This window comes from Schistocerca cancellata, chromosome 8 (assembly GCF_023864275.1).
Source record: "Schistocerca cancellata isolate TAMUIC-IGC-003103 chromosome 8, iqSchCanc2.1, whole genome shotgun sequence".
In the NCBI taxonomy this organism is placed as follows: domain Eukaryota; kingdom Metazoa; phylum Arthropoda; class Insecta; order Orthoptera; family Acrididae; genus Schistocerca; species Schistocerca cancellata.
In genome coordinates, this window is record NC_064633.1 from 612,581,035 (window position 1) to 612,607,531 (window position 26,497).

The window sequence follows — 26,497 nt, forward strand, 5'->3', positions numbered from 1 at the left end:
TGGATAGGGACTGCAACTGCGTGTTCGGATGCAGGCTGAGTTGGCATCCCTTCACTCCCAGCTTCAGGCAGTGTTGGCTTCGGTCACACAGCTTGAGGCTGTTGCCAATGGGCATCACTGTAGGGGTCCGAATAGGGGTTTGTCGGGGACGGCCAGCTCGTCCCACGCATCCCCCGATCGAACTACGACTGTGGTTGCCCGGGATACTGCCCGCATTGAGGCTGATCCCTCACCTGTGGTAGAGTGGGAGGTCGTCTCGAGGTGTGGCAGGGGGCGAAAGACATTCCGGAGGGCTGAACGGAAGGCCTCTCCAGTTTGTCTGACGAACCAGTTTCAGGCTCTGTCTCAGGCTGATACTGATCTTCGGCCTGACATGGCTGCTTGTCCTGTTCCAGAGGTTGCCCCTCAGTCTGCAAGATCCGGGTGGTTGCAGAGGGTGGGCTTACTGGTAGTTGGAAGCTCCAACGTCAGGTACGTAATGGGGCCCCTTAGGGATATGGCAGCAAGAGAGGGGAAGAAAACCAAGGTGCACTCCGTGTGCATACCGGGGAGAGTCATTCCAGATGTGGAAAGGGTCCTTCCAGATGCCATGAAGGGTACAGGGTGCACCCATCTGCAGGTGGTCGCTCATGTCGGCACCAAAGATGTGTGTCGCTATGGATCGGAGGAAATCCTCTCTGGCTTCCGGCGGCTATCTGATTTGGTGAAGACTGCCAGTCTCGCTAGCGGGATGAAAGCAGAGCTCACCATCTGCAGCATCGTCGACAGGACTGACTGCGGACCTTTGGTACAGAGCCGAGTGGATGGTCTGAATCAGAGGCTGAGACGGTTCTGCGACCATGTGGGCTGCAGATTCCTCGGCTTGCGCCATAGGGTGGTGGGGTTTCGGGTTCCGCTGGATAGGTCAGGAGTCAACTACACACAACAAGCAGCTACACGTGTAGCAGGGGTTGTGTGGCGTGGGCTGGGCGGTTTTTTAGGTTAGATTGCCTCGGGCAAGTACAGAAAGGGCAACAACCTCAACAGGTGCGGGGCAAAGTCAGGACATGCGGGGACCAAGCAGCAATCGGTATTGTAATTGTAAACTGTCGAAGCTGCGTTGGTAAAGTACCGGAACTTCAAGCGCTGATAGAAAGCACCGAAGCTGAAATCGTTATAGGTACAGAAAGCTGGCTGAAGCCAGAGATAAATTCTGCTGAAATTTTTACAAAGGTACAGACGGTGTTTAGAAAGGATAGATTGCATGCAACCGGTGGTGGAGTGTTCGTCGCTGTTAGTAGTAGTTTATCCTGTAGTGAAGTAGAAGTGGATAGTTCCTGTGAATTATTATGGGTGGAGGTTACACTCAACAACCGAGCTAGGTTAATAATTGGCTCCTTTTACCGACCTCCTGACTCAGCAGCATTAGTGGCAGAACAACTGAGAGAAAATTTGGAATACATCTCACATAAATTTTCTCAGCATGTTATAGTCTTAGGTGGAGATTTCAATTTACCAGTTATAGACTGGGACACTCAGATGTTTAGGACGGGTGGTAGGGACAGAGCATCGAGTGACATTATACTGAGTGCACTATCCGAAAATTACCTCGAGCAATTAAACAGAGAACCGACTCATGGAGATAACATCTTGGACCTACTGATAACAAACAGACCCGAACTTTTCGACTGTATGTGCAGAACAGGGAATCAGTGATCATAAGGCCGTTGCAGCATCCCTGAATATGGAAGTTCATAGGAATATAAAAAAAGGGAGGAAGGTTTATCTGTTTAGCAAGAGTAATAGAAGGCAGATTTCAGACTACCTAACAGATAAAAACGAAAATTTCTGTTCCAACACTGACAATGTTGAGTGTTTATGGAAAAAGATCAAGGCAATCGTAAAATGCGTTTTAGACAGGTACGTGCCGAGTAAAACTGTGAGGGACGGGAAAAACCCACCGTGGTACAACAACAAAGTTAGGAAACTACTGCGAAAGCAAAGAGAGCTTCACTCCAAGTTTAAACGCAGCCAAAACCTCTCAGACAAACAGAAGCTAAACGATGTCAAAATTAGCGTAAGGAGGGCTATGCGAGAAGCGTTCAGTGAATTCGAAAGTAAAATTCTATGTACCGACTTGACAGAAGATCCTAGGAAGTTCTGGTCTTACGCTAAATCAGTAAGTGGCTCAAAACAGCATATCCAGACACTCCGGGATGATGAAGGCATTGAAACAGAGGATGACACGCGTAAAGCTGAAATACTAAACACCTTTTTCCAAAGCCGTTTCACAGAGGAAGACCGCACTGCAGTTCCTTCTCTAGATCCTCGCACAAACGAAAAAATGGCTGACATCGAAAAAAGTGTCCAAGGAATAGAAAAGCAACTGGAATCACTCAACAGAGGAAAGTCCACTGGACCTGACGGGATACCAATTCGAATCTACACAGAGTACACGAAAGAACTTGCCCCCCTTCTAACAGCCATGTACCGCAAGTCTCTAGAGGAACGGAAGGTTCCAAATGATTGGAAAAGAGCACAGGTAGTCCCAGTCTTCAAGAAGGGTCGTCGAGCAGATGCGCAAAACTATAGACCTATATCTCTGACGTCGATCTGTTGTAGGATTTTAGAACATGTTTTTTGCTCGAGTATCATGTCGTTTTTTGAAACCCAGAATCTACTATGTAGGAATCAACATGGATTCCGGAAACAGCGATCCTGTGAGACCCAACTCGCTTTATTTGTTCATGAGACCCAGAAAATATTAGATACAGGCTCCCAGGTAGATGCTATTTTTCTTGACTTCCGGAAGGCGTTCGATACAGTTCCGCACTGTCGCCTGATAAACAAAGTAAGAGCCTACGGAATATCAGACCAGCTGTGTGACTGGATTGAAGAGTTTTTAGCAAACAGAACACAGCATGTTGTTATCAATGGAGAGACGTCTACAGACGTTAAAGTAACCTCTGGCGTGCCACAGGGGAGTGTTATGGGACCATTGCTTTTCACAATATATATAAATGACCTAGTCGATGGTGTCGGAAGTTCCATGCGGCTTTCCGCAGATGATGCTGTAGTATACAGAGAAGTTGCAGCATTAGAAAATTGTAGCGAAATGCAGAAAGATCTGCAGCGGATAGGCACTTGGTGCAGGGAGTGGCAACTGACCCTTAACATAGACAAATGTAATGTATTGCGAATACATAGAAAGAAGGATCCTTTATTGTATGATTATATGATAGTGGAACAAACACTGGTAGCAGTTACTTCTGTAAAATATCTGGGAGTATGCTTGCGGAACAATTTGAAGTGGAATTATCATATAAAATTAATTGTTGGTAAGGCGGATACCAGGTTGAGATTCATTGGGAGAGTCCTTAGAAAATGTAGTCCATCAACAAAGGAGGTGGCTTACAAAACACTCGTTCGACCTATACTTGAGTATTGCTCATCAGTGTGGGATCCGTACCAGATCGGGTTGACGGAGGAGATAGAGAAGATCCCAAGAAGAGCGGCGCGTTTCGTCACAGGGTTATTTGGTAACCGTGATAGTGTTACGGAGATATTTAACAAACTCAAGTGGCAGATTCTGCAAGAGTGGCGCTCTGCATCGCGATGTAGCTTGCTCGCCAGGTTTCGAGAGGGTGCGTTTCTGGATGAGGTATCGAATATATTGCTTCCCCCTACTTATACCTCCCGAGCAGATCAAAGAATGTAAAATTAGAGAGATTAGAGCGCGCACGGAGGCTTTCAGACAGTCGTTCTTCCCGCGAACCATACGCGACTGGAACAGGAAAGGGAGGTAATGACAGTGGCACGTAAAGTGCCCTCCGCCACACACCGTTGGGTGGCTTGCGGAGTATAAATGTAGATGTTGATGAACCATTGGCGTGGAGCAGGTGCATTTGTGCAGGTGTGGAGAACACTGCTAAATATGACTCAGCTGCGGGCAGTTAAACAGCCATGCCCATTGTTTTTAGCATGAAGTCATTGGTAGCCAATGGCTGTGAGACTTTATTACATCGTGTGAAGAACGTGTACTAAAAGTATAATTATTAGGAGTTTGACACTTAAGAAAACAACAAAGGATATTTTGACGTTATAAAGAAGAACGTATGTTATAAAAAGCAGCGTAATAAAGAAACAGTCATTACTCAATGGCAGTGCTCCTTTAAATGTCGGCTGCCCTCCAGAGGGCCTTCTGGTAAACATAAACATACAAACTGTTAATCTCTGCCTCATTTACTTTTACGTTTACCAGAAGGCTCTGCAAAGGGCAGTCCACATGTAAATGAGAACCGTCACTGGATAGTCAGTATTTCTCTATTTTGTCACTTTTTATAATTTAACTTCTTCTTTACAACATCAAAATATCCTTTGTTGTTTTCTCAAGACCCAAGCTCCTCACAATTATACGTCTAATACATGTTTTTGCACAATGTAATCAAGTCTCAGCTACCAACGACATTGTGCTAGGCAATGGGCATGGTTTCTGCTATCTAACTACTGGCAGCCAAGCCATATGTTCACCACAAGCCAGTGTTCTCCACACCAGCACAGATGGACCTGCTCCATGCCAATGGCTCCTAGAGTCATCAAATGCATACCAGTTGCATTCTATGCTACATTATTTTAATTTAGTGTGCTATTCGACTGTAACTGTAGCATTATGTTTTATTCCTCTTCACAGAATGTAAGATCTGAAGATGATCCCTTAAAAGATTGAATCCGGTCATCTGAAAATAAAAACAAACAACTTAAATGTGATCATGACTGTGTGTATTGAAATAAGTTATAATACAAAAATTCATACAGAAGTTTAATGTACCTTTAAAAAAGTGAACTTTCATCAATATGCCTCTTTGTGCCAGACATTCACAACACTTTTGTGAAAGACTTAAGGAATTCGTTAAGGCAGTTTGAAATACTAATCAAATACTTATGTAAAAATATTATTGTGGTTCACCACTAAGGTGAGAAAACTATACTTTTCATAAATGAGATGCATGTACAACCAGAGTTATGAGAGGTGAAAAGTTATGTATACAAAGATGGTAATTGAAAAGTGGAATCAAGAAGCATACATGATGAAACCTGAAAAAGTTTAGAAACTTTAAGAATCTATTAAGAATATAATTATAATTTATGTTGTAATCTTCTACTATGACATCAGCAGTAAGAACTCCCTATTTCAGACTGCAGTCTTTGTATTATTACTTCCTATATTCCACAGCCCTGGCAATAGATGTACAATCACATTTACGAACTTAACATATCCCTCATTTGCCCATGTCTATATTCTTGCAGGCAACAAACAAATCAAGTGCCTCTACACACACACGACTTATAAACTCGGCATGCAGCGCTGTCTACATGACAAAGAGGAAGCATGGCTCAGAGTGGGAGGGAAGCACTTACAATCAAGAATAGAGACGACTATGGCCCAGCCACACAGAATGTTGGTGGACAACACCAACATCACATTGGCCACATCTCAGCAACTCTCTGCAACAGTTTGGTCCACTAGCAGTCTTGCTATGCTACACCACAATACTACGATGTACTGTAGTCACATTGCAGTATTACTGACTGCAACAATATTTTGGTCAGAGTTGCTGTGACATTAGGCCCTTGTAAAGTAATTTTAACATGTAAACATTTATAAAGAATCATGTATCAACACGTATGATTGTCTCAGTCCATCACAGCATCAGATGAAGAGGGTTATGAGATGCTTTTGAAAATATACTGAAAAACACTACACATAGTAAAACACTCCCAAAAAAACTGTACTTATACATGAACATTCTGTGTGTAGTACACACAATTATTAAATTTAATATGAAAGGATATACCCTCATGAAATATTTTATATTAACTACCTATGAAACTCCAAGTTCAAGACTAAGCCAGTAGTTAAAAATTTAACTGGAGCAAGAAGCAGAATGCAAAACAGCACACTAGTGCGAAATAAAAACAAGTCTCAACCACAGAAATCATTAATTTCATTAAGTAATTTTTTTTAAATGTTTACTATGAGTTTATGAGAATTATTTATAAATATCTTGTACCATTGGAGACAGAAGTATCTGATCTAGGAGTGAATGTCTGATAAAACAAATTCATCAACTACAACATTATGAACACTCCTCTGCAGTGACAATGAGCTTACAACTCAATACGAAAGAAATATAAAAAAAAAAATGATGGGATTAGAAGGAAATCGTTTTGCTGAATGCGTTAAAAGTGTGTATGGAAAATCTACTTATTTAAATATCTTGTACGAAGAATATATCATCACAGGCTACCTATTGTGATTGAAATAACAGGAACGGTATTCAACTTGTTTGGATACTTTCATGTATTTCCATACACTCTGTTCTATTATAAAGTGTTAATACGAAGTGTATGGTTTCTTAATCAGTGCATTTGTTGTGAGATTATCATTGGTTGATGCAAATGTTACTTTTTCCAGGTTTGTTCCACATAACTAAAAAGGCATTTTTTTCCTTGTTGATATTATAGCCCCAACAGCAGACTGTACCAATTATCCATGTAAATAGTCTTCACACCACTAAAAGAGTCTCACACATTTTGAGCACAACCTTTACCCTGACTAGAAATTTAGCAACCACATTACCACTTTCTTCTTTCCTTCCCAGTCTATATCTTCAAATTGTGACAATATTTATTTTCAGCAAAACACACTTGATATGTCTTTATGCCAAATGTAACTCTCCCTGATGGACTGTACTGAACATATGGAAGCTTGCCCCTCAGTTTCTTCAGACACTCATTCAAGCAGACTTTTTTTTTTTTTTTTTTTTTTTTGCCGGGAACACATACTCTTTGAAATCTTTGAGCAATTATGAAATAACTGGCCTTATCTTTAACATTTCATCATTTACTGTTTCTGGTGAATCTGTAGCAGAATGCAAAGGGGTACCTGGAGATAGATGTGAATTGCATAAGTGACTTGTTGAGTGAGAACAGGTCTCAATTTTTTTTCCCCTAACCAGTTAGCTTGAAGTAAGGTTTCTTTGTCTGTTACATAAGGATGCAGAGAGAAGAGATTGTCTTCAATTTCTCTACTGCTACAGGAAATCAGGAACGAATGTTTTAGCTGCATAAGGGATTGTTTCTTTTGAAACTGACACAATAACTGGTGTCAAAAACTCTTTTATGACTTGAAGTTCTGTAAGATTTTGTCCCAGACTTTGTGAAAACGTAGTTTCTATTTCAGATATCACAGAAAAAATTAAATTTTTTGAATCATTTGCTACATTGTCCCATTCAAATCAGCTGTTTTTGGACAGTCTGCAAAAACAGCACTTTGTGTTGTGTACATTCAGTTTCCCAGTGCTGAAAACGCTACTGTTATCATCCCTTTCTGATGTACCATTTGCACTGACTTAGTTTTCATCATGGCTTTCTCATTAAAAAAATAAAAGAACTCAATTATTATGGCTGCTTCTTAATATGGGGCAGGCACGGCAAGATGACTGTTGGTGATGTGATTGTGAAGTGGAAACATGGTGGAACAACCACATCTAAACCAAGACCAGGCAGATGTCATTACTGACAGACAGAACAGTCAAGCAATGAACAAAGTGGTTGTAAAAAAGGCATTAAATCAGAGAAAGGTATCTCTCTTGAGGCATCTGTGACGCAGTGGTTTGTGGACAATAATGTAAATGAAATGGCCTGTCCAGAGTTTTACGCTGAACCCAATGAAACATCTCTGGGATGATTTAGAATGTCGACTTCGCTCATGACTCCCACATATACCATCACTACCTTCTCCAATTTTGGCCCCTGAGGATGAGTGGACTGCCATTTCTCCACAAACATTCAGATACCTCCTGAATTTGTCCCCAGCAGAGTTCAACTCATCATAAAGGCAAAGGGTGGGCACATTCCAAATAAATGTCCACTAATAGATGCCTGAATGCCATTCATCTGGTAGTGTGGTTGGTTCATTGATTACAATCAACAAATGGGTAGAGTTGACACACATAATCAGTATCCCCATCCTCTAATCCTATTATGGAAAATATGTCAAAGGTTGTATACGTGGAATAAGCCCGGAGATACTGAGAGGTTTCAGATAGATTATATAATGGTAAGATAGAGACTTAGGAACCAGGTTTTAAATTGTAAGACATTTCCAGGGGCAGATGTGGACTCTGACCACAATCTATTAGTTACGAAATGTAGATTAAAATTGAAGAAACTACAAAAAGGTGGGAATTTAAGGAGATTGGACCTGGATAAAATGGCTAAGCCAGAGGTTGTACAGAGTTTCAGGGAGAGCATAAGGAAACAAGTGACAAGAATGGGGGAAAGAAATACAGTAGAAGAAGAATGGGTAGCTTTGAGGGATGAAGTAGTGAAAACAGCAGAGGATCAAGTAGGTAAAAAGACAAGGGCTGGTAGAAATCCGTGGGTAACAGAAGAAATAATGAATTTAATTGATGAAAGGAGAAAATATAAAAATGCAGTAAATGAAGCAGGCAAAAAGGAATACAAACGTCTCAAAAATGAGATCGACAGGAAGTGCAAAATGGCTAAGAAGGGATGGCTAGAGGACAAATGTACGGATGTAGAGGCTTATCTCACTAGGGGTAAGATAGATACTGCCTACAGGAAAATTAAAGAGACTTTTGGAGAAAAGAGAACCACTTGTGTGAATATCAAGAGCTCAGATGGAAACCCAGTTCCAAGCAAAGAAGGGAAAGCAGAAAGGTGGAAGGAGTATATAGAGGGACTATACAAGGGCGATGTACTTGAGGGCAATGTTATAGAAAGGGAAGAGGATGTAGATGAAGATGAAATGGGAGATATGATACTGAGTGAAGAGTTTGATAGAGCACTGAGAGACCTAAGTCGAAACAAGGCCCTGGGAGTAGACAACATTCCATTAGAACTACTGACAGCCTTGGGAGAGCCAGTCCTGACAAAACTCTACTATCTGGTGAGCAAAATGTATGAGACAGGCGAAATACCCTCAGACTTCAAGAAGAATATAATAATTCCAATCCCCAAAAAAAACAGGCATTGGCAGATGTGAAAATTACCGAGCTATCAGTTTAATAAGTCACGGCTGCAAGATACTAATGAGAATTCTTTACAGATGAATGGAAAAACTAGAAGAAGCCAAGCTCGGGGAAGATCAGTTTGGATTCTGTAGAAATATGGAAATACGTGAGGCAATACTGACCCTACGACTTATCTTAAAAGCTAGATGAAGAAAAGGCAAACCTATGTTTCTAGCATTTGTAGACTTGGAGAAAGCTTTTGACAATGTTGACTGGAATACTCTCTCTCAAATTCTGAAGGTGGCAGGGGTAAAATACAGGGAGTGAAAGACTATTTACAATTTGTACAGAAACCATATGGCAGTTATAAGAGTCGAGGGACATGAAAGGGAAGCAGTGGTTGGGAAGGGAGTGAGACAGGGTTGTAGCCTCTCCCCGATGTTATTCAATCTCATGTTGAGCAAGCAGTAAAGGATACAAAAGAAAAATTCGGTGTAGGCATTAAAATCCATGGAGAAGAAATAAAAACTTTAAGGTTCGCCGATGACATTGTAATTCTGTCAGAGACAGCAAAGGACTTGGAAGAGCAGTTGAACGGAATGGACAGTGTCTTGAGGGAGGATATAAGATGAACATCAACAAAAGCAAATCGAGGATAATGGAATGTAGTTGAACTAAATCGGGTGATGCTGAGGGAATTAGATTACAAAATGAGACACTTAAAGTAGTAAAGGAGTTTTGCTATTTGGGGAGCAAAATAACTGATGATGATCGAAGTAGAGAGGATATAAAATGTAGACTGGCAATTGCAAGGAAAGCGTTTCTAAAGAAGAGAAATTTGTTAACATCGAGTATAGATTTAAGTGTCAGGAAGTCGTTTCTGAAAGTATTCGTATGGAGTGTAGCCATGTATGGAAGTGAAACATGGACAATAAATAGTTTGGACAAGAAGAGAACAGAAGCTTTCGAAATGTGGTGCTACAGATGAATGCTGAAGATCAGATGGATAGATCACACAACTAATGAAGAGGTATTAAATAGGATTGGGGAGAAGAGGAGTTTGTGGCACAACTTGACTAGAAGTAGGGATCGGTTGGTAGGACATCTACATCCATACTCCGCAAGCCACCTGACGATGTGTGGCTGAGGATATTCTGAGTACCTCTATCGGTTCTCCCTTCTATTTCAGTCTCGTATTATTCGTGGAAAGAAGGATTGGCGGTATGCTTCTGTGTGGGCTCTAATCTCTCTGATTTTACCCTCATGGTCTCTTCGCGAGATATACGTAAGAGGGAGCAATATACTGCTTGACTCCTCGGTATAGGTATGTTCTTGAAACTTTAACAAAAGCCTGTACCGGGCTACTGAGCGTCTCTCCTGCAGAGTCTTCCACTGGAGTTAATCTATCACCTCCGTAACGCTTTCGCGATTACTAAATGATCCTGTAATGAAGTGTGCTGCTCTCCGTTGGATCTTCTCTATCTCTTCTATAAACCCTATCTGGTACGGATCCCACACTGCTGAGCAGTATTCAAGCAGTGGGTGAACAAGCGTACTGTAACCTACTTCCTCTGAGGTATCAAGGGATCACCAATTTAGTATTGGAGGGCAGCGTGGAGGGTAAAAATCATAGAGGGAGACCAGGAGATGAATACACTAAGCAGATTCAGAAGGATGTAGGCTGCAGTATGTACTAGGAGATGAAGAAGCTTGCACAGGATAGAGTAGCATGGAGAGCTGCATCAAACCAGTCTCAGGACTGAAGAAAAAGGCTCTGAGCACTATGCGACTTAACTTCTGAGGTCATCAGTCGCCTAGAACAGAACTAATTAAACTGAACTAACCTAAGGACATCACACACATCCATGCCCGAGGCAGGATTCGAACCTGCGACCGTAGCAGTCCCGCGGTTCCGGACTGCGCGCCTAGAACCACTAGACCACCGCGGCCGGCAGGACTGAAGACCACAACAACAACAACATGTCAAAGGATATAAAACGATAGAAATATATCTTCTGAACGTACCAACATCAGTGCCATCATTGCCTACCACACAGGAAGAAGTCCACTAGGTGCTTGCTCAACATGGCAGACCTGCTCTTGAAAAATGTGATCTTCCCTGATTAAATTTGGAAAGCTGTCCTCTCATGGGATGTTAGAATGTACATGGACGAGGAGCTGGTGACATCACAACATGAAATTCCACATTCCATTACATCACAAAGCATGAAATGAAGAATCTAGCATAGGTTTACATGCTGAACTTTCGTGATGCCATAATCTATGGAGTTACACTCCATATTTGGTAGGTGTTCTTTCTTTTAATAATAGCATACATGTGTAAAGAGATAATCTGTTTCAAACCATCAGCATATTGAGAATCTCTCAAAACGTATTGTATTTGGTAAAATTTGTTGTAATAAAATGACCAGTAATTACATATCTGTAGTTAAATGCTGCAGGTATTTGATGCTTTTAGAGTTACTTTTTTTACTTTATGTTTTCTAATAGATTCTGGGAAGATTCATAGAGAAGTACTATGTGCAACAGTCTATGTTATTTCCGGACCTCAACGTACGCTAATTTCAAGTTGCCGCCACTCGTACATCATTTGTCACTCAACAACATCTTTGCCTCTGTACTTCCGCCTTGACTGACACCTCTGCCCAAACTCTTTGCCTTTACATATGTCTGCTTGTGTGTGTGTGTGTGTGTGCGCGCACGCGTGTGCGAGAGAGAGAGAGAGAGAGAGAGAGAGAGAGAGAGAGAGAGTATACCTGTCCCTTTTTCCCCCTAAGGTAAGTCTTTCTGCTCCCAGGATTGGAATGACTCCTTACCCTCTCCCTTAAAACCCACACCCTTTCATCTTTCCCTCTCCTTCCCTCTTTCCTGATGAAGCAACCGTGGGTTGCGAAAACTTGATATTTGTGTGTGTGTGTGTTTGTGTGTTTTTTATTGTGTCTATCTACCAGCGCTTTCCCGTTTAGTAAGTCACAGCATCTTTTTTTTAATATATTTTTCCCACGTGGAATGTTTCTTTCTATTATATTCAGTCTATGTTATTTATTATATATAATGTATTTGCTGCAGTTCTTGGTGCAGACAGCAATGACTGTAATGTTTCCCCAGTGGCGAATAATCTTAAGGTTACTGATCATCAAAAAGTAAACCGAAGTTACAAAATGGAAGTTTTTGCTATTGTGAAATTTTATGAAAAATCTATATACCTCTCTTGGTTTTATGGGATGCCTCACATTTGTATCTTTTTGGTAATTATCTTTTTCAGTCATGGTTAAGCACATTACTTCAGACTGATGGTATAAAATGCGATGTTGAGAATATGGATGTATTCACACACAAACTGATGTTAAGACACTATACTTTAACTATACTCAATTTGAAACCGAAAATGAGATGAAGATCCAACTGAATTAATGAATAACTTCTACTAGCATGTATCTCAGATCGTTTTATAGGATTACATAGTGTTCCTCTACCAGCAATTTGCTGATCAAGCCATCAATGAGTGTAGAATCTTCTTTGAAATTTGCCTTCTTTGGCAATTGTTAACAGAGTTAACACAGCTATTTTGTGTGTGTTCATTTTTGTAAATAAACTGCGTAATTTATCTGCCAGATGCTGCTGAGAACTGCTGCTGAAGATTGCTGCAATTGCAAATCGTGATGAGGAGTGCGTTCCATGAGATATAAAAGGTCATTTCAGAGTGTGCAGCAACTATGACAGACACCACGTCTGGCATGCTTCGCAATGAGAAACACATCCAGTGTGAGGACAGCTTCAGGGCTGACTAAGCAAAGTAGAAAATTCTCTAAAGCTGCAATGCAGGATTTGGGGATGTTTTCCAGTGAAAATAACACTGACAGATACGAAAACTGTACCCTCTAGAACATTTAAGGTTTCTTATAATTTTGGACAATGTAGAGAATCTGATCATGTTTTGAACATAGTGAACGTAAGGTTGTCCTGCACATGGAAAAACGCTTTGTGGTGTAGCTTACTGAAATGAGTGAAAATTTGTGATACTGTAAGCACTTAAAACAGGTGTATTTGTTAGGATTTTGTAAACATTCCCCGTATATGTGAAAAACTAATATGGTAAAAATAACTTTAACCATATGGAAAATTTTATTTAAAAGAATCATAGGAGAAGAAAGAAACAAAAGAAAAGAGAACACAGGACAGTGGAACAATAGTAATGTTGTGAGCACACCTTTAACTGCTATTCAAGTACTGTGCACCACACTGCAATATATTTTGCGATATCGAAGTTCAAGAATATTAATTATAAATCCAGAGCTTTCAAGTCCAAGTTGACAATTTTGTTCCCTGAAAAAACCTTATACTTAAGAAGGAATACATTAACTCTCCACATATACTGACAGGAAATCCCTGACAGGATATCAACTTTATGCGAGGCCAGATCAGTAATCGCAAACAGGAAAGCACTGAATAGCGAACAGGCACTATGCCTGCCTGCTGCCCAACAACTTTAATTTGTTTATGGGCATGAAATTCAAATAAATAATTTAAATAGCAGATAATATTCTTTGCCAACAAGTATTTTGGGTTGCTTCATTGTGGAATGAAGGATTTAGAGATACAGAATTGTTATTATTATTATTATTCACGTTTGGGCCCTACTGGACCACGCGAAGTACAATCACGGGGCATTCAGTTATTTTCTTTTAGACTTTCTCTCTGCCCAAATTGTTTTCATTCTCTCGGAATGAGCTCTTTTCCTTTCATCAGACCATGTGGTTCCAGTTTTCTTTGGGTTTTCAGCTTGACCAACTACCCAGTCATGAATTTTTTGCCTAAATAATTTTCTGTCTTGAATTTCATCTTGTTTTATATCTGCCTCTTTCATGTCCTCTTTTATAGCAGCAATCCATTTTATTGTCTCAGATTTAGCTTTACTTCGATTTTCGTAGAATTCCACTACTTGTTTAGTTAGTCTGGTAGCATCCATTCTTTTAATATGCCCATAAAATTTTAATCTGCGTTTTTTCATATCCGAATATATGCTGGTGTATTGTTGAATTTCACTATTTGCTCTTAGCCTGTATGTTCCTTCTTCAGTATATTTTGGACCTAGAATTTTTCTGATTACTTTTCTTTCTCTTTTTTGGATTTCTTGAATTTCCTTTTTTCTGTTTAAAATTAGCGTTTCAGCCCCATAAAGGCACTCTGGTTTTATAACTGTGTTGTAATGTCTCAATTTAGAGTACCTCGAGAGACATTTTTTGTTGTAGATGTCTTTTGTAAGTCTAAAAGCTGTCTCCATCTTTTGACAACGAATTTCATTTCCAATTTTTTCTAGACCAGTCTCTGAGATTGTTTCACCTAAATATTTGAATTGCGAAACTCTTTTGATTTTTCCATACTTAGTTTCCAAAAGTTTGGGTGCCAGTTTGTTGCTAGTCATATACTGTGTTTTTTCAAATGAGATTTGGAGACCTACTCTTTCTGCTGTTTCTTTAAGAATTTCTATTTGTTTCTGAGCAATTTGGATGTCCTGTGTTAGAATAACCAAGTCGTCTGCAAAGGCCAAACAGTCTATTCGAATATTTGTTCGTCCTAATTTCACTGGTTGGTCAATTTTGAACTCCAATTTTCGTTCGCGCCACTCTTGTATTACTTTTTCTAGAACGCAGTTAAATAGCAACGGAGAGAGTCCATCACCTTGCCTCACGCCTGTTTTTATTTCAAAGGGTTCTGAAATTTCTCCTCTGAACTTTACTTTTGATTTTGTACCAGTTAGCGTGTCTCTGATAATTGCCGTGGTTTTAGGATCTAGGCCTTGTTCTTTCACAATTTGGAAAAGAGATTCACGATCCACTGAGTCATAAGCCTTTCTAAAATCTACAAAGGTACAAACTAGTTTTTTATTGTAAATTTTTTGATGTCTGAGAATTAGTTTGAGGACTAAAATCTGTTCTGGGCAAGATCTATTTGGCCTGAAACCTGCTTGATATTCGCCAATTTTCCATTCAATTTGTTGTTGTGCTCGGTTCAGAAGACATTGAGAGAGGATTTTGTATGTGACTGGAAGAAGAGAAATTCCTCTGTAATTATTAACATCAGTTTTGTCTCCCTTCTTATGAAGTGGGTGAATCAATTGTTATTATTATTATTATTATTATTATTATTATTATTATTATTATATAGCAGACAATATTCTTTGTCAACAAGTATTTTGGGTTGCTTCATTCAGGAATGAAGGATCTACAAATATGGCATTGTTATTATTATTTATTATTATTATTTAAAAAGAAAGATGATGAGACTTACCAAACAAAAGCGCTGGCAGGTCGATAGACACACAAACAAACACACAAAATTCTAGCTTTCGCAACCAACGGTTGCATCGTCAGGAAAGAGGGAAGGAGAGGGAAAGACGAAAGGATGTGGGATTTAAGGGAGAGGGTAAGGAGTCATTCCAATCCCGGGAGCGGAAAGACTTACCTTAGGGGGAAAAAAGGACAGGTATACACTCGCACACACACACATATCCATCCGCATATACACAGACACAAGCAGACATTTGTAAAGGCAAAGAGTTTGGGCAGAGATGTCAGTCGAGGCGGAAGTACAGAGGCAAAGATGTTGTTTAAAGACAGGTGAGGTATGAGCGGCAGCAAATTGAAATTAGAAATTAGCAGAGATTGAGGCCTGGCGGATAGCGAGAAGAGAGGATATGCTGAAGGGCAAGTTCCCATCACCGGAGTTCTGACAGGTTGGTGTTAGTGGGAAGTATCCAGATAACCCGGACGGTGTAACACTGTGCCAAGATGTGCTGGCCGTGCACCAGGGCATGTTTAGCCACAGGGTGATCCTCATTACCAACAAACACTGTCTGCCTGTGTCCATTCATGCGAATGGACAGTTTGTTGCTGGTCATTCCCACATAGAAGGCTTCACAGTGTAGGCAGGTCAGTTGGTAAATCACGTGGGTGCTTTCACACGTGGCTCTGCCTTTGATCGTGTACACATTCCGGGTTACAGGACTGGAGTAGGTGGTGGTGGGAGGGTGCATGGGACAGGTTTTACACTGGGGGAGGTTACAAGAGTATGAGCCAGAGGATAGGGAAGGTGGTTTGGGGATTTCATAGGGATGAACAAAGAGGTTACAAAGGTTAGGTGGACGGCGGAAAGACGCTCTAGGTGGAGTGGGGAGGATTTCATGAAGGATGGATCTCATTTCAGGGCAGAATTTGAGGAAGTCGTATCCCTGCTGGAGAGCCACATTCAGAATCTGATCCAGTCCCGGAAAGTATCCTGTCACAAGTGGGGCACTTTTGGGGTTCTTCTGTGGGAGGTTCCGGGTTTGAGGAGATGAGGAAGTGGCTCTGGTTATTTGCTTCTGTACCAGGTCGGGAGGGTAGTTACGAGATGTGAAAGCTGTTTTGAGGTTGTTGGTGTAATGGTTCAAGGATTCCGGACTGGAGCAGATTCGTTAGCCAAGAAGACCTAGGCTGTAGGGAAGGGACCGTTTGATGTGGAATGGGTGGCAGCTGTCATAATGGAGGTACTGTTGCTTGTTGGTGGGTTTGATGTGGACGGACGTGTGAGGCTGGCCATTGGACAGCTGGATGTCAACGTCAAGGAAAGTGGCATGGGATTTAGAGTAGGACCAGGTGAATCTGATGGAACCAAAGGAATTGGGGTTGGATAGGAAATTCTGGAGTTCTTCTTCACTGTGAGTCCAGATCATGAAAATGTCATCAATAAATCTGTACCAAACTTTGGGTTGGCAGGCCTGGGTAACCAAGAAGGCTTCCTCTAAGCGACCCATGAATAGGATGGCGTACGAGGGGGCCATCCTGGTACCCATGGCTGTTCCCTTTAATTGTTGGTATGTCTGGCCTTCGAAAGTGAAGAAGTTGTGGGTCAGGATGAAGCTGGCTAAGGTAATGAGGAAAGAGGTTTTAGGTAGGGTGCCAGGTGATCGGTGTGAAAGGAAGTGATGCCACTTCCTTATACACAAATATTCCGCATGTCCAGGGCCTCGCTGCGATGGAGCACTTCCTTTCACGCCGCTCACCTGGCACCCTACCTAAAATCTCTTTCCTCATTACCTGACCCACAACTTCTTCACTTTCGAAGGCCAGACATACCAACAATTAAAGGGAACAGCCAAAGGTACCAGGATGGCCCCCTCGTACGCCAACCTATTCATGGGTCGCTTAGAGGAAGCCTTCTTGGTTACCCAGGCCTGCCAACCCAAAGTTTGGTACAGATTTATTGATGACATTTTCATGATCTGGAGTCTCAGTAAAGAAGAACTCCAGAATTTCCTCTCCAACCTCAACTCCTTTGGTTCCATCAGATTCACCTGGTCCTACTCTAAATCCCATGCCACTTTCCTTGACGTTGACCTCCACCTGTCCAATGGCCAGCTTCACACGTCTGTCCACATCAAACCCACCAACAAGCAACAGTACCTCCATTACGACAGCTGCCACCCATTCCACATCAAACGGTCCCTTCCCTACAGCCTAGGTCTTCGTGGCAAACGAATCTGCTCCAGTCCGGAATCCTTGAACCATTACACCAACAACCTGAAAACAGCTTTCGCATCCCGTAACTACCCTCCCGACCTGGTACAGAAGCAAATAACCAGAGCCACTTCCTCATCTCCTCAAACCCGGAACCTCCCACAGAAGAACCCCAAAAGTGCCCCACTTGTGACAGGATACTTTCCGGGACTGGATCAGATTCTGAATGTGGCTCTCCAGCAGGGATACAACTTCCTCAAATCCTGCCCTGAAATGAGATCCATCCTTCATGAAATCCTCCCCACTCCACCTAGAGTGTCTTTCCGCCGTCCACCTAACCTTTGTAACCTCTTTGTTCATCCCTATGAAATCCCCAAACCATCTTCCCTACCCTCTGGCTCATACCCTTGTAACCGCCCCCAGTGTAAAACCTGTCCCATGCACCCTCCCACCACCACCTACTCCAGTCCTGTAACCTGGAAGGTGTACACGATCAAAGGCAGAGCCACGTGAGAAAGCACCCACGTGATTTACCAACTGACCTGCCTACACTGTGAAGCCTTCTGTGTGGGAATGACCAGCAACAAACTGTCCATTCGCATGAATGGACACAGGCAGACAGTGTTTGTTGGTAATGAGGATCACCCTGTGGCTAAACATGCCCTGGTGCATGGCCAGCACATCTTGGCACAGTGTTACAACGTCCGGGTTATCTGGATACTTCCCACTAACACCAACCTGTCAGAACTCCGGAGATGGGAACTTGCCCTTCAGCATATCCTCTCTTCTCGCTATCCGCCTGTCCTCAATCTCCGCTAATTTCTAATTTCAATTTGCCGCCGCTCATACCTCACCTGTCTTTCAACAACATCTTTGCCTCTGTACTTGCGCCTCGATTGACATCTCTGCCCAAACTCTTTGCCTTTACAAATGTCTGCTTGTGTCTGTGTATATGCGGATGGATATGTGTGTGTGTGCGAGTGTATACCTGTCCTTTTTTCCCCCTAAGGTAAGTCTTTCCGCTCCCGGGATTGGAATGACTCCTTACCCTCTCCCTTAAAACCCACATCCTTTCGTCTTTCCCTCTCGTTCCCTCTTTCCTGACGAAGCAACTGTTGGTTGCGAATGCTAGAATTTTGTGTGTATGTTTGTGTGTCTATCGACCTGCCAGCGCTTTTGTTTGGTAAGTCTCATCATTTTTCTTTTTAGATATATTTTTCCCACATGGAATGTTTCCCTCTATTATATTCTTATTCTTATTCTTATTATTATTATTATTATTATTATTGTTTTCATTGTGTAATTTCACAATAGAATGTAGAATTATTATGACCATTTTTTTTTAAAGTTACGAATATGTTACAATGCGTTCAATGATTTGGTGCCAATGTTAGATACATCATGTGATCAAAAATATCTGGATATCGGGCTGAAAATGACTTACAAGTTAGTGGCACCCTCCATTGGTAATGCTGGGATTCAATATGGTGTTGGCCCACCCTTAGCCTTGATGACAGCTTCCACTCTAGCAGGAATATGTTCAATCAGGTGCTGTAAGGTTTCTTGGGGAATGGCAGCTCTAGCTTCATGGAGTGCTGCACTGAGGAAAGGTATCAATGTCTGTCAGTGAGGCCATCGGCGTTCCAAAAGGTGTTCTATAGGATTCAGGACAGGACTCTGGGCAGGTCAGTCCATTACAGGGATGTTACTGGCGTGTAACCACTCCGCCAGAGGCCGTGCATTATGAACAGGTGCTCGATCATGTTGAAAGTTGCAATCGCTACCCCTGAATTGCTCTTCAACAGTGGGAAGCAAGAAGGTGCTTAAAACATTAATGTAGGCCTGTGCTGTGACACTGTCACACAAAACAACATGAGGTGCAGGCTCCCTCCATCAAAAACATGACAACAACATAACACCACCGCCTTCGAATTTTACTGTTTGCACTGTACACGATGGCAGATGACATTCACTGGGCATTCACCATACCCACATCCTGCCATCAGATCGCTGCAGTGTGTACCATGATTTGTCACTCCACACAATGTTTTTCCACTGTTCAATTGTACAATGTTTATGCCCCTTACACCAAGCGAGGCATTGTTTGGCATTTACGGACATGTGTGCGGTTTATGAGCAGCCGCTCAACCCCGAAGTCCAAGTTTTCTCACCTCCCACCAAACTGTCATAGTACTTGCAGTGGATCCTGATGCAGTTTGGAATTCCTGTGCAATGATCTGGATAGATGTCTGCCTATTACGCATTATGACCCTCTTCAACTGTCAGCTGTCTCTGTCAGTCAACAGACGAGGTCAGCCCATATGGTTTTGTGCTGTACATGTCCCTTCACATTTTCACTTCACTATCACATTGGAAACAGTGGACATAAGGATGTTGAAGGGCATGGAAATCTCACGTACAGACTAATGACACAAGTGACACCATATCACCTGACTACGTTTGAAGTCTGTGAGTTCTGCAGAGCACCCCATTCTGCTCTCTCACGATGTCTAATGACTACTGAGGTCGCTGATATGGAGTACCTGGCAGTAGGTGGCAGAACAATGCACCTAACATGAAAAACATATGTTTTTGGGGGTGTCCGGATACTTTTGATCACATAGTGTATGGTATCAAACTAATACAGACCATACCGACCAACATACATTAAGCAAACTCACTAATAGGTAGTAATATTTTAAACATTCCTGTGTGTGTGTGTGTGTGTGTGTGTGTGTGTGTGGATAGGGGGGGGGTCCAAGTGCATGCATCCATATCTGGGTTAGGGGCATTCAACAATGAGGTTATCAGTGCCCATACAAAAATTAGTAGATATGAATATGGCTAAAACATAGAAAACATGATTAAAAAAAGAAAAAGCAATGCGAGATAAAACTGTAGTCACTCCCCCCCCCCTCCCCCCCAAAGTGGTTGATCACTTATAAACTGCAGCAAATCTCACATTAGTGCATCTCCACCACCACTACCGCGGTGCGTGTCGATACACATGCCATTTGGCTGCTCCGGGCCCCATCAGAGGCGACAGACACTGCTCCAGTGCCTTTGTCACCTGCCACCAATAGTAAGCAACCCCTTGTGGGCAAATGCTGCTTCTATAGCCATGCACCGGCTCTGGCCAGCAGTCTCATGTATGTTTGCTAAACTGTATTGTGCTTATGCTGTCAAGCAGTGATTTAATAAATAGTTGGTTTATTATGACTGTATCTTTTCACGTGTTCAGAGCTAGAACACAAACAATATGGATGAGCCAGGCATCTCAGTAACACATTAAAAAAGTTACCCTTAAATTATAGACAAGTCGGACATTGCACAAAACCTAGAAAGATAAATACGACATTCCTCACGTCCTCATTAAAAATAATATATGGTAAATCAGTTGACAAATGAGCTGCTGTCCTCTTGCCTGAATACAAAACACAATCTACTAAAACGTAGTGCATGCTGAGCTGCATGCCACAAACACCATTCAAGCCATGTGTCACAGGGTTGGGCCCAATGTGAAGATGAGTGAGGAGGATCACTTCCTGTCTCCACGAATGGAAGGAGGCACGCCATAGCTACATTGTGGACTTTCCTAAACGTGGATTATTGTCTATCACTTCGTCTTCCTATTGACACAAGACTCTGTAGCTCAACAATGACATGGAGGAGGATCTAGGAGGATGGCACACTAAAGTGTCTTAGTATCATGACATCCCATCTCAGCTGCTATACCAGCCATTTCATTTACTATAGTAGCCTTGCGCCCTGGCACCCAGGAGAAAGATCCCCTCCTTCCTGAGCCTTTTGAGAAGAGAAGGGTAGCCTGAATTTTCTGGAATACTTTGTCTGCTGGGTACAAGTGTTGTAGAGAGTGAGGGGCACTCAGGCAGTCTGAAAAGACAAAAAACTTAGCACTTCTATCATATCTGACCTGCTCCAGTGCCTGCAAGGTTGCATACGATGTCACATCGGACACGTTAAAAGTCTAGAGGCAATCACACCTTGAGGACATGACCAGGGAAAATAAAAAAGCAACTAATTGCTGTCCTCCCCCCCCCCCCCCCCCCAACCTGTTCAGACCTATCTGTAGATACAGGTACATGCCTGTGGTGCTCACTTAAAATGTCATAATGTATTAAAACATATGCAGTAGTGCAACCTCTCTTGCACCACATTATATCCAAACATTACTCTCGGACTGGATTTGGGGTTGTACTAGCTCCACACCAAGTGACTCCAAAGCACACATTTCACACAAATACCAAATTGTCTTGTTGCTTGTGGATGGTTAGAAAAAGGCATTTCATACTTGGACGAGCAACAATAAGGTATGCTGGTAAGTTTTGAGCACCGAGGAACTTACGTGTCCTATTAATGAATGAGTTGGATGCTTGTCTACTATACACCGCAGACTATGCAATGATCTCCAGAACAAGTGAAAGTGAATTAAATGTTGTGGAAGACATACAAGTTTTAGAGCACATCATTCAACCAATGTAACTACTAATGAAGCTCTCTATCAAGTGACAACTATTTGTCTAGCTATTAATTCAATGACAGTGTTCATTAGACTGCAGGGGATATGGCAACTGGACTAGGAAACAATGGAACTATCTAACTGATGAGAAGGACCTTGCTACTTATTACATCAAATCAGATTGTGCCAGGGAAAGCAGACTTGCAGAATGCCTGTGTAAAACATGTCCTCCCAAGACACATACAGACCAAAGGTGAGAACCTGCCCATTAATACAGAATCTCTTTGAATGCTATTTTTGACTACCTGCCTAATATCTTCCTCATTAAACATGTAAACATCCAGCAGAGAAACTGAGTGTACTGCTGAATTAAAATGGCCTTACATATTGGCGTATTGACAAACACTACTTGATGAACTGATTCCACCAACATAAAGCATGTGGAGTACCACAGAGTATCAGTAAACAGTTCACTAAACATCATTTACAGTCTCCAAAAATTATGTGGATATGTGGTGCCATTTATCTCTAGTCATACACCACATAAAAGAGACACACTTAATTCATAATGTGACAAATTGCAGCTCTTTTGTATCCCAAGAGTGTATCAGACTGCTGGTTGTAACATTCTAGCAGGAGAGAGCACATGCACTGTTCATATAAAATGTTACACCAGTTTCAAATTTGTCATATTCTGCTTTAAGTGGAATTGGTTGTACAGGATATATTAGTTTATGTCACAAATACTCATAATGAATACCAGCAAAAATGTCTGACAATAGAAAGAATTTGAGTAAAAGAAAGAAGCAAGGAAGTAATCTAAGATCCCAATCTGGAATAGAAATTCTTACATTTGTTATTAATTTTTCATTTCCATTTACACTACACTGAAAACAGACCTTGCAGAATATTCATGTCATTGTATATAAGAGATTAGAATATAATAGAGGGAAACGTTCCACGTGGGAAAAATATATTTAAAAAGAAAGATGATGAGACTTACCAAACAAAAGCGCTGGCAGGTCGATAGACACACAGACAAACACAAACATACAAACAAAATCTAGCTTTCGCAACCAATGGTTGCCTCGTCAGGAAAGAGGGAAGGAGAGGGAAAGACAAAAGGATTTGGGTTTTAAGGGAGAGGGTAAGGAGTCATTCCAATCCCGGGAGCGGAAAGACTTACCTTAGGGGAAAAAAAGGAGGGAAAAAAGGACAGGTATACACTCGCACACACACACATATCCATCCTCATATACACAGACACAAGCAGACATTTGTAAAGGCCTTTACAAATGTCTGCTTGTGTCTGTGTATATGAGGATGGATATGTGTGTGTGTGCGAGTGTATACCTGTCCTTTTTTCCCTCCTTTTTTTCCCCTAAGGTAAGTCTTTCCGCTCCCGGGATTGGAATGACTCCTTACCCTCTCCCTTAAAACCCAAATCCTTTTGTCTTTCCCTCTCCTTCCCTCTTTCCTGACGAGGCAACCATTGGTTGCGAAAGCTAGATTTTGTTTGTATGTTTGTGTTTGTCTGTGTGTCTATCGACCTGCCAGCGCTTTTGTTTGGTAAGTCTCATCATCTTTCTTTTTAAATATATATAAGAGATTAGGATGCATTTAACACACCAAAAAATATTTATTTACCCTATTCTTTCTATCGCTGTCAGGCTGCAGAAGAATCAGGGGAAAAGAAAGACAGACAAATGAAGACACTATAAAACTATGTATAAATGCATGCAAATGACAAGGGCACTTTAAAATTGTATCTACTAGCTTTCAACTAACTTGTGGCATTGTGCTGGGCTGCAGCTTACACAGTTCTATGAGAACTGATCCATACATTATCTCAAGGTAACGAGGAGAAGGCATGTTGAACAGTTCTGCAAATATCACTTCCACTATGCAATAATCAAGTGGTATCTTCATCTTGTATGGGAAATTTAACAAGTGAGCAGCACTGTTAGAAAAAAGGATTCAAACAATTAATTATTAAAGTTAACCATTAACACATTAATCTAAAATCCAATACTTAAAACTCACACTTAACAACAACAATAACAATGTCAATGAAGGGAAACAGGACAGATACTGCAGTCTCCTATAAAGTTAAGTTATTGCATTTATAAGTAAGCATTATCAGATTTTTTTGAGAAAGTAAGTAATAGCATTATTTACACAACTTGAAGAGTACTAATTTACAGCCATACTATTTTAATTAACCATAAAACACACTGCATGGATTCAATTATGAGTAATCAAGAAATACAGCTACATTTAAATTGGCTGTTACTGTTGTAGTATCACCTGAACAAGAGCAACTGCACTGTGAGATGTTTTACGGCATCACTAAGCCTTTGACTGTGTGCATTGTCAGTTGTTATTAGATACACAAATATATGGTATTAGCCACAACACTTTACGACTAACAGAAAGCAAAATGTCACTTTGGCAAATACTGGCAGGCAAGCACAGTTCAGCATTGAGATACATTATGTAAAGTGGCTGAAAATACTTTATACTTGGTCCTCTGCATTCTGCAATTAATGAAACCGAACAACTTAAGTCTCTGAAACACGAGATACCAAATTTATCACACTCTAGATCCCAACAATAAGTTTTATTTTGCCATTTTTGGCTACTCACTAATAATTTTTAGAATATTTAAAACATCTGTCCAAATTTAATTATGATGACATAAGCAGTCTACGCAGGACAATGATTTCAAATACCACATTTAAAACAAAGTCAGTAGCTAAGAAGAGAATGCTACTTGTTTAAATCTCAGTCTCTTGTTACACACGAAAGAGCTAACTAATATCATACTTTTACATGCAATTACTGTGCACACACCTCTTAATGGATAGATAAGCACAGGATTTGAGCAAAATCATTGGCATAAATTTCTACAGGGTGCAACAAAAACTGCAGCTGGTTGGAAAATAAGAAGTAATGAGGAGATCAACAAAAATATAGACAAAATATCTTAAATAATGGCCAAACAAAGATTAACCTTTTTGGATACCTCTACTGAATGGATGGAAATAGACTAACAAAACAAATACTCCTATATTTCCAGAAGAAGAAATCGACAATAGCATGGATTACAGAAGTAAGGAAAGATCTAGAAAGAAACATCAAAGAATCAGAAATAGCAGAAAGAAACCGTTTTAAAAATAAAATACTAAATTTGGAGAAGGCTTTAAAAGTAGAAGAAATAAAAAATCGGGGACAACATGGACAGAAGAAAGGAAGACACTTCATGAGGTGAAAATGAGGGAATACTGGGAAAATAGGAAACGACAACAAAGGAAGAAGAGGAACTGAAGTTGTTAACATGATCCTAGTTGGTCAATACGATTGTAAAAAAGAGTAGAGAGGCATATTCACTTCATATTTTATTTATAGATTATTATCAGCCATCATTGCAGTAAGTTTCTACATCTGGAATATGGAGGCAAATTTATCAGTTATGTTCCTTTTCCAATATATGGAAATGAAGTGCCATGCCTCTTGACAAAGCGCAAGGGAACGATGCAGGAGACCCGCACCATCGTACTAGGCGAGGTCCTAATGGAGGTGGTTTGCCGTTGTCTTCCTCCGACCACAATGGAGGTGAATGACGAGAGAACGCTGCTGCGAGCCCACGAGCTGAGGACTTCTGATATATACAGTACTAAAAAATCTAAACAGATTTCTTGGTATTGTAATGCTATTAGTTATACAAGAGAGTGGGAAACAGCATATAAAAGAAGAACAACTCATGAGGATCTACAACAGGATGGTGCCAAAGGCAATGGGAAGTACTGCATTAAAGACAGCTACAATTTCCACAACTATCAATTTCAGCAGCTTAGCACTAGATATAATCTGTTGTTGGTATACTTCACACAAGAGGATTGCAGTGGCTGCTTCTGTTTGTTATGTATAACTTGACTTTGTTCACATCCCTGAAGGCTCTCTTTCACAATATGATTTACAGAACATGATTTGTGATGCGAATGAATGAGACAGCAAGGATGAAGTTAAATTGGGTAAGCATTAGTGAAACATAGTGTAGAGAAAACGGTCTTTTACTCAGGGGACTAGAATGTAATAAGAACAGCACAAGCAAATACTGTGTTACAGATGTTGGCACGATTACGAATAAGAAACTCATCATAAGGGAATAAAAGGAAAATATGAAAAAGAAGAGAAACCAGTAAAATTTGTGAAGAGGGTGATACTCTGACAGTCTACATCTACACCTATACTCTGCAAATAACCTTGAAGTGCATGGCAGAGGGTATGTCCCATTGAACCAGTTATTAGGGTTTTTTCCTGTTCCACTCACATATCGAGTGTGGGAAGAATGACTGTCTGACTGCCTCTGTGTGTGCTGTAATTATTCTAATCTTGTCCTCATGATCCTTATGTGAGAGATACGTTGGGGTTGTAGTATATACCCAGAGTGGTACCTAAAGCTGGTTCTTGAAACTTCG

The 26,497-nt window shown here is 41.1% G+C and overlaps 1 protein-coding gene across 1 annotated transcript in view; it reads right to left on the bottom strand.

Annotated features, from left to right (window-relative positions):
• LOC126095776 (nuclear cap-binding protein subunit 1) overlaps positions 1–26,497 on the bottom strand; it is a 208,634-nt gene that overhangs the window by 97,717 nt on the left and 84,420 nt on the right. The window contains exon 8 of the mRNA XM_049910582.1: positions 23,805–23,976. Within this exon, the coding sequence (XP_049766539.1) occupies positions 23,805–23,976 (172 nt within the window). The remainder of the gene's footprint in view (positions 1–23,804; positions 23,977–26,497) is intronic.